The sequence below is a fragment of the Manacus vitellinus genome, unplaced genomic scaffold (assembly GCF_001715985.3).
Source record: "Manacus vitellinus isolate BGI_N305 unplaced genomic scaffold, ASM171598v3 scaffold_6_pilon, whole genome shotgun sequence".
Taxonomy (NCBI): Eukaryota; Metazoa; Chordata; class Aves; order Passeriformes; family Pipridae; genus Manacus; species Manacus vitellinus.
The window spans coordinates 6344291-6356483 of record NW_021940750.1 but is presented as its reverse complement, the minus strand read 5'-3'; the positions used below and the strand labels follow the sequence as shown (position 1 = coordinate 6356483).

General features: G+C 33.4%; 1 protein-coding gene across 4 annotated transcripts in view; it reads left to right on the top strand.

The window, feature by feature from the left end:
- The window catches only part of UBR1 (ubiquitin protein ligase E3 component n-recognin 1), a 67452-nt gene that overhangs the window by 12558 nt on the left and 42701 nt on the right, over positions 1 to 12193 (top strand). For 2 of the 4 annotated variants that reach the window (XM_029964110.1, XM_029964112.1), the window contains exons 3-8: positions 1880 to 1958; positions 3212 to 3322; positions 8253 to 8383; positions 8992 to 9130; positions 10743 to 10805; positions 11138 to 11261. In XM_029964110.1, the coding sequence (XP_029819970.1) occupies positions 1880 to 1958; positions 3212 to 3322; positions 8253 to 8383; positions 8992 to 9130; positions 10743 to 10805; positions 11138 to 11261 (647 nt within the window). Of the gene's footprint in view, positions 1 to 1879; positions 1959 to 3211; positions 3323 to 8252; positions 8384 to 8988; positions 9131 to 10742; positions 10806 to 11137; positions 11262 to 12193 lie in introns of all 4 variants that reach the window. The other 2 variants (XM_029964111.1, XM_029964109.1) reach the window with 1 other exon arrangement.

Genomic DNA, 12193 nt, shown 5'->3' with positions numbered 1-12193 from the left:
TCGGATGGTAGGGTATGAGTATGGGGTCTGTACCTGAAGTGAGGGAGAAAAGGCATAAAAATCTCTGTATGGTACTGTACTCACTCTTTTGAAGTCTAAACCAGAATCCATCATTTTTGAGTGTCATCAGTCCTTTGCTTAAGCAAAAGCTGTGTGACAATGGTAATTTTTTCACCTTTTTTCTCATCCTGAAGTATATTAAAGGTAGTAGCTCGCTGGTTTGATAGAATTTATTTTATTAATTCATATTAATACAATTATATAAACAATGAGTATAATTAAAAAATTATATTAAAAAGCCAACAGTCTTTGTGGTGAATGTAAATATTGCAACTGTGCTGGCAATTCATGAGCATTAGTTTGATGCTATTGTCATAGTTTATCCTTTTTTTTCAGTTTATTTTAAAAGCCTAGAAAATTTAATCAGGAATACTGAAAGAATATTATTAAGGATGAAAAATATTATTGTGGCTAAGAAGTCCAGCCCTTAGAATTTAGGAAATGTCAGAATGAAAGCTTTCTGTAAACATTATGTTTATGAGTTATACTGTAAAGTTTTAATCAGTCACATACTCTGCAGCATTTTCTAAGAATAAGTTAGTGCTGTGTATGAAAGGAGAATAGTCTTGGAAGAAGTCCTTTTGGGTGTACTAGGAAGTGTGTAGTGAGTGTGACAATTGTATGAAGGAAAAGGATGGACAAGGCAGTTTAGTGCTGCTGTAACAGGAATAATTCTGTTCCTACCTCTGTGGAGTTCTTGTGTGATAGCAGGCAAAAAGACAAAGCTATGTATGTCAGAAGAGGTCTGTTTTTCTTAGTTTTTTGAGTTTCTGTCTTGCAAAAATGTGGTAGTATTTATACAAGATACTGTACATTTGTACTACTGCAACTGAAGCTAGATATACATTTGCTTTAGACTTTTAATATGCTAAAAATAATAGATACTCTGAAGTATTAAAGTCTAAACATCGTGAATTGGGCATTCCAATCTAGCAGGCACTTCTAACTTAATTTTTCTTTCTTTTAACTCACCTTTCAGTAGATTTATGTTAATAAATGAATGTTACTGAAGTATTAAATTATTGTAATGATTATTAGAATCTGAAGGTTTGAAAGGAAGTTATTTCTGAAATCAGAATCACCATGCTATTTTAATTGTATTGTAAAAGAGGCTTGAACTAAATTTTGAACAATGGTATAAAGTAAAAAAACTTGATATATTGTCATTTAGCACCTGTCATCCACATTTTGCATAGAATGAAACAGCATTTAAAGAAAAAAGCAACCATGTTTTAAGTAAAAATGCAATATAAAAAAAAGTATGTATGTGGAACAGAAAAAAACGGAATTAGATTGCCCGTGAGTGTAGTTCCAGATTTTTTGGTATTTAAGTGCATGACCGAAACTGTTGAGATTAAATTTCAAAGTATATATTCCTGGCTCATTTAATAAAGAATTCTCTTTATATTTTAATTTCTAACTGTTCTAAAAGTTAGAAACATAACCTAGCAGAAGTGTAGCAGAAGTTTAATTGGCAAACTCACTACAGATGTTGGCAGCAATAATAAAGGTTGATTCAGAGTCCTCATGGGTTTTAATAGCTACTCATTTTTAGCAAAACCAGAAGAAGTTAGCAGCAAGTTACAAAAGTGGAAAATGAGCATGATTTTGATGGAATTTGATATAACAGGTTTGAATACATAGTTCAAACCTAACAAGACTGTCATCTTTCTGTGACATAGAGTAGCCAATGTTTCTATAATTTGAAGTATTGTTAATCTCAATTTTTTTTTTCAGAGCAGCATTTTCTTTTGTGCATGAAAATTCCATGTGTTTGTTTTAGAAGGTTTTCCAGCTACAGTTATCATTTTTGTTGCAGAGACTGCGCAGTTGATCCAACTTGTGTGCTCTGTATTGACTGCTTCCAGAATAGCATTCACAAGAATCACCGGTACAAGGTAGGAAAATATTATTTTAAGAAATGATACTTGTAGCTTTAGAGAAGTTGTTTTTAGGATATAATGAACTGTATATAAACCATTAGTAATTTTATTGTTAAAAAAAAGAAATTGTGGGATTTATGAATTACTTAATCTCTCTCTCGTCTTTCTAACTATGTAAAGCCTCTTTTAAGAACAGTAACTTTCTAATTGAAGAACCAAAGGATAAAAGAGTGTTTATGAATGCATACATTGTTATTCTCTTTGGCAGTATCACACAAGTGTAAGTCAGAGCAAAAAACTGTGAATAAATATGGCAGTCATGTCCTAAGTCCCAGTTAGTGTTGTTGGCAAATTTAGAATGAATGTGCAAATAGAAGGGGCATTACTTCAGCACTTAGGATACAGGTTCTACATGTCCACTTTGTTCCTCCATTTAGATTTGCATAAACTACTTAGTGCTTTAGTGTGGACTACGATGAAGTGACACCAAATGTTAAGCATCGAATTTTTTTTTTTCTTTTAAATTGTGGAGATTGTTCTAGAATTGGATCATCCTTTTGGTTCTCTTTGAACCAAATCTGTGTTGTCTTTGAGAGATTCCCATGCTTTATTTAAAGAAGGTTCTTTAAAATAATTCTTAGATAACTTGCTGCCTAAATTGTTGTCATCTGATTCCTTCCCAGACCTCCTTTTTTTCTTACCCTTTTTACTGAGAACTAATTTCAACAGCCTTGGAAGCAGAAATGGAAAACAATATATTGTGTCATTTTTACAGCTGGACTAAGTCTGCTACAAGAGACAAGAAAATGTACAGAAACACTATGTATTCAATTTAATTATCTTTCATGGCCAAAAAGGGGAATACATTTTTTTCATTTTGGATTTTCTATTCATTGACATGGTATCCGTTGAAGAGATTTGGCTTCCTTCTGTTATCCATTGTTCATAAATCCCCTTTAAGTGGGTATGTTTCAACGAGACACAGTTTGGAAGAGGGTCCTAGCAATCTCAAAAATGATTGGTATTAAAGTATGATATTCTACCCCTCTATGTAAGTCTTTGTGTACTGATCTGAACATATATTGCAGATACTGACTCAAAGACGTACAAAAGTATGTGGGTAATGTGAATATAACTTCTCTATACTTATGCATGCACATGCACAGTTTACAGAGAGGTAGGATGAAAACCTTAAATAATGTGCATTTCTATTTTTTTTCTTGCATTTTATGTGCATATTTCATGACTGAAATACATGGTTTTTACAGATGCATAGCTCCACTGGAGGCGGTTTTTGTGACTGTGGAGATACAGAGGCATGGAAGGCTGGACCACTGTGTACTAAGCATGAGCTTGGATCATCGAGTTCTCCAAAAGAAGTAAGAATATTGCTTGAAGTGAAATAATAAATATTGTAAATATTGCCTTTTTATTTTAAAAGTGCTTATTCCTATATGTGTATTGTATAATTTATGTAGCAGGTTCAGTCAAGCTGAATTGGGATTTCTTTGGTCAAGGTGTTTGGAATCAAACATATATATTGGCATCCTTTGATTCACACCCCCCGTTTGTTTGGAGACAATTTCATCACCCTGTCTTGTGCATTTCAGGCTTTCATTTGGAATTAAAATTGCAGTCACTTGCTCCTTTCTTTGTTATGTTTGTTACTCAGTTCTTACTTGCAAATAATTGGTTTACCATTGGTTAGTAAATGTTTAGATGTAGTACTTGATTTTAATAATATTTTCTCTTTTTTACGTTACTAAACAATTGTTTTTGTGGGTTACTTCTGGTGTGTAATCTGTCACTGACTAAAATAAGTTTCTGTGCGTTGAAACTAACCTCTTATGCTGGGGTGTCTCGTGCTTATCGTACCTCATAAAGCAGCATTTTAATGAGAAATGTGCTGTTTTATAAGGAATTCTCAAAGAGAATGTAGGCTTATCGCTTGCTTCAGGTAAAATTGTGTGTTTTCAGAGTGGTACAGTCTGAGATAATCAGGACAAAAAAACCTTAGCATTTTCATTGCAAATAGTCCCCTAACTCCTCATGGTTTTGTTGCAAAACTGCTGTTATTTATGATCTGGCAAAAAAGTCAGATAGAAAATTAATAAAGAGCTCTGGATTTACTGAAAAATGAGACAAAGATTTCCTTCACTTGTTCATCCTTCAAAAAACTCATGATAATTAATGGATTTCAAAGATAAAAATAGTTGAAGCTTCATGAAGGGGTCATCTATCACTTGGAGCTTGTTGCTGCAAAGCTTACCTGCTTCTACTTCAGTAAAGTCTGTTTTGCCATGCAGTAGTACCTGGTGTTCTGAAGGAAAATAGGATTTTTTTCTGAGTGCTAGATTACTGGTAGTGTTGATAAAGACATACAGGAAGGTAGAGAACTCAAATCTACCAGCTTCAAATACCACCTTTAGATACTGTGGAAAATTTATGCTACAAGATGCTCAGTATCAGATTTCTAGCTGAGTGCAGAGAGGTCTCTATCATATCACAAAGAGAATTTAACAGTATTAACACAAAATGTTCATGTCTCAGTTGAGAATTAACTGTTTTTCCACTTGAGAACTAAGTGTTTCCAGATGAAAAATCTCCATTATTCCTAGATAAGTGATACTGCTTTTTCCTCAGGTCACCAGTTTGTCTTACAGGCAGTAGCTTGCATTCATTATGGATTTCAACTTTTGGGATGGCTCACAAAAAGAAATCGCATGGACCTATGAAGCACATCTCAAGAAATATAACAAAGAGATTCTAAACAAAATAGATTGTATCTCCTGCCTTTAAAATTTAGGTCTGCATGAGTTCTTCTAACGGTTGTTTCAGCACTTTACTTTTGAGAACAATATTACTTTTTGGTTACAACTCTGACCAGAGTCCTTTTTACTTCCTGCAGAGGAACATGTTTCTCTGCAAGGTATAGATTTTGATCTCATGGATCTGGTATTGGCCTCTATGACAGCATACTCTGCTTTTTACTTCCCTTTCCTTTAGAAGAGCTTTTTCATAGTAATAAAATAAAAAACAAATGTTAAGAAAAACACTGAAACCTTTAGCAGTTTTACCAAAAAAGCTGTTTCACTCTTGTTTAAAATCACACTGTCCAAATTTTGTGGGCTTTTTTTCAAAACCAAGTTTAAACAAAGCTTGAGGGGAAACTGTGTTCAGGGCTCCTCGGCATTTTGTTTGTTTGGATGAAAATAAGCTGCTCACGATACTCTTCAGGGCATTTGTGTACAATGGAGATAAAGTTAAAGGACAGATTGGATCAATAGTGACTGCAGCTAACGCAGTGTCTCTCTGTTTTCAACTTAATTGAGAACTATAATCATACCTGTGATCATAAGGAAACAGGGAACCTCCCATGCTTCTTCAAAGAATATTTCTCTACTAATCTCTGATAAGGTCTTTGGTTGGCTTGCAGTGAATTTGTTTGATCCATCACTTCTGTCATGGAGCTGTGAAAGTCCAAAGATATTTTACAACTGCTGTCAAATAAACTGGAACATACTCCTACATTAAGTGCTACCTGAGAGTTGTGAATGATAGAAAACATATAATGAGACAATTATTTGAATTTGAGGAAGTAAAAGGTTGCTTATTAGTTCTTTGTTGTCAATATATGTAGCTATTATGCAGCCAATATATGCAGACTTTGTAGTAAAAGAGTAGAAATACAACAACTACAGTAATGCAATACATCACCATATAAATATATACTATGTGTAACTATTTGGAAGATTACATTGCATGACCATCTTTCTTTTTTAATAAAAGACCTGTCTGTCATGGATTCTTTATGACAAAGAATCTTGTGAATGTTGGGATTACCTTATGGTTTGTTCTCTGTTTTGAGAATCAAGGAGATTCATAATGTAGGAATTTTCTCAGCATACAGTGCTTATTAAAAGAAATGAGTGGCAAAGCACATTTGATGCAGACATCTTGCATATTTGTTTTCCAGCATGTTTTCTGGTAGTGCAGAAGTGTTTATTCATGCTTGTCAAACAAAAAGCACTTTTTGCTGGACGATCCTAACCAGTATTCCTTTAATTACTCTTAACTGCAGAGAATATATAATTTTAGAAAGCCCACTCCAGGCTTTTAGGAGTTATCCATTTCGTATCGATTTCAAATGAATGACTTCCATATGCCAGAAATATAAAAATCTTTTTGCCTAAATATATATTTAAAAACAGCAAACTTTAATGATTTGTGTCTGAGATAGGGAAATAATACTTCCCAGGCACTTTTTTAAAAAAAAAAGATTGTTAATGATTTTAAAACTTTGGTACCTGAACTTACTTTGTTCATTCTTCCATGATTTTGGGTTTTTTAAGCTTTACCTTGAAGCTTAAACAATTGCATGGACATAGTTCTGAGACAATTTTATTTTTACCCTTTCAATTTACATTAGATGTATCTTAATTTCATTTTACTGTGACTTCTATATTAATATGGATAGCATGGGAGATGGCATTGCATCATTTAACTTTTCACTACTTGTATGAGTGCAAGCCCCACTTTTAATAATTTATAAATCCTTTGATGTGATTTCCTTTGATTTTTTTCTTCTTCCTTTTTTTTTTTTACAGACTGAAGGAGAGCAGCATGTCTTACTATAGAGTACCTGTGCACAGCTCTGAGTTTTCTCCAGCTCTTGTTGTTTTTTTCTCTAACATACATTAGTACTTAAAAAGCCAAACTCTTAAGAAAAACTGGAAAAAATTAGTATATTTACAACTCGGTTCAATTAGATTATGCTTAGCACTATAGCTTTTTTCATTCTTCTCCAAACATGAAGATTATTATAACTTTATCAGTCTGTGAAAAAAATAATTACCCCAGACATTTACATTCTTAGTTACGCAGATCTACCATGAACTTATCCAAAATTAAGTATGTACCCATAGCAATATTTATAGACCATGATTTTATTGACAGACATTTTTAGATTGCATGTCTGACTCTAGATTATTCTTCTGATGCTTAACAGGTCAGAAAACTGTTGTTCAGAGCTTTAGAAGTAATTGCTCATGTTAACACATTCTTCTCTTCCATTACACTTGTAGCTTTTCCATCATATCTAGTGCATTGTTCAACATGATTTTACTTTTTTTTTAAAAAAGCTGTCTGCTTCATAAATCAATAAATGTGACTGTAGTTGATGTAAGAATTTTTGAAAATATGGTTCTTAGTTGTATTAAAAACATTGCTCTTTCTGTTCTTTAATATTTAATTTGTGTCAGATTGTGTATTGCAGAAGTGAGTGCCCTTAGTACTTTGGGATTTAAAGTCACGTGTGAAAAGCTTTATTCCTGGAAAGTATCTGTGTTTCTCGTCTTTTCTTTCACTCTGGCACAAACATGCCTATTCAGATTTTATAGGCATTTTTAATGAACCTAAAATTATAGGAAACTTAATGCAAATACTGTAGAAGACATCAGCTTCTGTTTCTGTGTCATGACTGTATATGAAATTACTGGATTTGGTTGCGTTACCACTAATAAGTACATTACACACTGTTTCTGTACGTGTATACTGAAAGTGTGGCACAGGTCATCCAGGCCCTTGGATTGCAGCCCTCCTGTCATACATTGTCATTGCACTGTATCTGTTCTTGTACCTCAATAGTGATTGCTTCATTCTTAGGTACAGATTTGGTAATGTTTTTTTTTTTTTGCTTATAACCTTAATTTCTCTCCTGCTTAAATGGTTATAGAAATGATTAATGTTATGTGATGTAGACAATTCACTTGATGAGCTTTGTCGGTGTGGATGGGAAATACGTCAGTTCTCAGGGATATTTTGAATGATATCTAGGTATGGGATGGGATCTCTGAAAAAAATAGTTAGTATTCCTTGGATAATGCTGTTTGATTGTCAAAAATGTTTGACAGAATACCCCCACAAAAAAGAAAGCAATGCAGGAGAAAAATTTTGATCTGGACTGCAAACTTTTAATATCTGCATGTGTACAGAAAGCTGTTGAACAGCTTTTTTAAATGTAAGTTTAAAAAAAACCTGAAGTTTTCTAACACATGTGATGATGCCTTTTGTAATTTAGTCCTAGATAAAACATGGATACATAAACAAAAGGTAGGTGAAACTGTTGGAATACTACTGAGAGCCCTTCGGATGAAAAAAAGTTTGAATAGAAGAAATTAGGTGAGGGTAATTGGCTTGACAATCATAAAAAGTATGATTTCCTGAAACAAATATAAGTTATTCTATCAATGCCATTTTAAAATTTTTTAAAAATTCTTTTCCATATTAATATTATCTCATGTTTTACAGAATTCTGAATGTCAGTTGAATGAAGAAATTATGGAGCACTCTAGGAGGGTGTTTCCCTCTGTGATAAAATACATTGTAGATATGCTTATCTGGGAAGAAGAAAAGGAACTGCCTCCGGAGCTCACAGTTAGGTAGTGACTATTTCCAACTTTCTGTTCAGTCTCTTGATTGTAATTTTGCCAGGGATATTCTCACCCTTGTGCTGACATATTAGTGCTGAAATCCCTGAAAACAGCACTGTAGTATTTCTGACCTAGAGTTATATGGAGAAAACCTTTTGATGCTTCATGGGAAAAGTAGTGTATAACTGTGCTCCGTGAATCACCAAAGGGAACTGCTCCTGAGCCAGCCTGATCTGTAGTACAGTGGCAGGTCTTGGGGTACAGGGGAGGAAATGCCAGGGCAGTGGAGAGACCTGCCAGGAGCCAGTAGGAGACACTGATTGAGGCCTGTCCTAAGGGACAAGGGAGCAGAACAGAGCTGAGAATATCAAATAACTTAAAAACTCTTCTTTTGTACTTGATAAATTGTTTTTGTGGCTTTTTCTGGTATAGATGGTGGCAGGAGGCATGTCATTGTCATGAAGAACGTACTTGATTTTTCTTCTAAGATTTTTTTTTTTTTTTTATATTTGATATTCTTCTCAAGCTATCAAGTAAGCTGTTGCTTGTATTTGATAGGACACTATTTACAATTTTATTTTTATTTGTATGATGATATGTTACCTTTTTCCCAGTAGAGAGAAAGTAGACAGCTACTACTGTGTCCTTTTCAATGATGAACACCATTCTTATGACCATGTCATCTACAGCCTGCAAAGGGCACTTGGCTGTGAACTTGGTGAAGCCCAGTTGCATACTACTGCCATAGATAAAGAGGTTAGTGCCTTGGGATATGGGAGAAAGTCACCTTTTAATCATTAAGAATTGCCACTATAGTCACTTGTTTATAGAACCTTTGCTTCTTGGTTGCTGGAGCTTGAAGAGAGAAAGGCACATTGCAGAGTAACTACTAGTCAATGCCTGCTTTAAGAAAGTTTTGATTTTTTTAAACCATATTAGTTTGGGTTTTTTTCAAGACAAAAAGCCAGTTTCTTGAGAAAGGGAAGAGCTGATTTATCTGAAGTTACTCCTTTCATATTTAGCATATTTTCTTAATCTTTTTTTTGTTTCTCAGCTGCAATTGTTTTATTTTAGTAGTATTTCTCTGAAAAATATGAGTCAGAAATACACATATTCAGGTACATTTAATCAGAAATGTACCTTACACTTTGCAAGAGTTACTACTTGTTCTGACTCAGACTTAATTTGAACTTTTAACATTTTCAAAAAAAGGAAATAAAACGAGGAAGAATCCATGAAGCAATGTGGGGAAACCTGACAATTTTACTGCTGCATTTTTTGAATTAATATCCTGTGTAAAGACTTTATACTAGTAATGTGAACTTTTTAATGGGGCGGGGAAAAAAAGCATGACTGGTGTTCGAATTATCTGCATTGTAACCATATTTTTTTACCTCATGGAAGTATAAAAAAAAGTTTGCACTTGGAGAAACTTTGTCTAAAGCTGTATATACATTTGTTGTATATTTACATATAAAACATCTTACTAATATCAGAATCTTTTTTTAATCTGTAAAAACTGTTTTCTGTTTGTTTCTCTTTGTCAAGAAATGAAAATTTAGTTGTATTTAGTTAGCAGGGTCAGTCTTATGTAATTGCAAGTCTTGTTCTGTAGTTGCAGGTTTTGTAAAAAAATGTATCTACATATATTTTTTGTAAAAAAAAATGCATGTTTATAGAATAACTTTCAAAGATTTCCCTTACGAAAATTCCTTTTGATTTAAGTCTTAAGTTTTGGATCAAGAATTTATCAGGCTGTTCATTTTACTAAGTGCCTGCTACAGTACAGGACTAAGTTATAGCATTTTAATTTTAACAGTTCCACAACACAGAGTTACTTCCTCTCTTCTGGTGTGAAGTTCTGCTATGTGGAGAAATTGCTAACGAAGCACATACTTCTTGTTTTCTTTGAGTGGAATTTGAGGTCTAAGCTGGACCTGTTCTTGGCTTTATTGAAAGAGCTATTAAACCCAGGTTTACAATATACTGTGGTATTTCATATTCAGAGGTGAGAAATTGTAGGAAAGATTGTAGAAAAGCAATTCAGGATGAGTGTACTGTGTGCTAGGAAGAAAGTTGATATGGTTTGTATTTAAAGTAATATGTAGAAATCGTTCTCATCTGTTTTAATGTATACATGAATTTTCCTTATCGAATAATATGAACATACCTAGACTTTCTGTTGTTAATTTAAATAGCTTTTTTCTGTAGACAATTATGTTAATTTTTATATGCTTCTAGATATCTAATAGCACCATGAGTGATGTTGGTCTCTGTTTTTCTGTTATGTAAAAAAAAGTAATAGAAAGGGTCAGACTTGTCACCTTTTAGGTTTGCTTTATATTGGTGTCAATATTTTTTTAAACAGGGTCGTAGAGCTGTTAAGGCAGGACATTATGCCTCTTGTCAGGAAGCAAAAGAAGAAATTAAGGTAACTTCCTAAAATACTTTTCTCATTAAAAAAATCAACCTCATCAGTATTAATAGTGAAGACTTATTTGTCTGCTTTAAAGTCTTTAACTTAGTATTTCCATGGTTTTATAACTTGCCTGTGAACTTTTTAAAATTCAATTTACCCTGCCACATTTGGGATAGATAGATAAATATCTATCCATAAATATCTATAGATAGATAGATATCTTCAGAAATAAAGCATCAAAATGTTTTCCTTTTTTGGTTGGGAGAGATAGTGGGTGGTGAAGGTAAATAATGAAATGAATGTTATCTTGATTTTACAAGTACTAATATTTACCTGACTCCTAGAGGCATTCTGAAAATGTTTCTCAACGACCACTTCACGTGGAGGTTCTGCACGCTGATGTTATGGCACACCAGAAGTTTGCTTTGCGCCTTGGTTCTTGGCTGAACAAACTCATGAGCTATTCAAGTAAGTGTAACTAATTTTTGTTACAATAATGCCATGGCAGTATTTGGATGACTAATTCTCTCAGAAATATCTTTAGCCACGTTGTATATGATATTACCTTAATTAAAATACTTTCATGTTCCTCCTAAGTAGTAAATAAATAATACAGTAGCGTTTCAGCATCACACACCCTGTTATTTAAAAGCTGCTATCCCCAGTGCTGGTGGAAAGCTGCAGAACATCTCCATCAGTGAAAACATATATTCTCTGCTTGAATTAATTCCTGCTTCAGATTTGATAACTGTGATTAATTAGATAGTGTCAGTAAAATAAGCAAAATAAAGCCTTAATTGAAAACATTATGTAGTAGTGGAAAGTGTATTTTAAGCTTTCAAACATTGTTCTGGTGTTGGATGATGCTCATGGTTTTAAAGAAGATTTCTGAATCAATGTACTTTTGATTTCTGTTACTGTTTTTTTCATACCTGTGCTTTACCACACTAAAGCTGTTAGAAGATTTCTCTTCACAGTACAAATATGCATAGGTTAAGCTCTACTCACTGCCTATCCTCCTTCTTGATAGGATAAATCTGGCTTTAGCTTCTTCTGCAAGGATAATAAAGTGAATTTCTTATCTTTTTCTTGTCTGAACACTTGCCAATCTTTCCCTTGAAATACATAGATCAGAATTCTTTACGGTAGCTTACAAATTTTAGCTTTCTGTTCTTTTCAAATTTGTGGGTTTTTTCACCGTTCGTATTTTCTTACTGGTCTGAGTTCCTCAGTCCTTTTAATCAGTACAAGTTTTTGACTATGTGGTTTGTTTCAAAGTTTCTAGTGAAAGTTTGATTTTTACCCACAACTTTCTTCCTGGATAGTTTTTTATATTTTCAATTTCATGACGTTATCTAAAATGGCAACTGACAGCTCTCTGTGATTATAGGCAAGTTGGT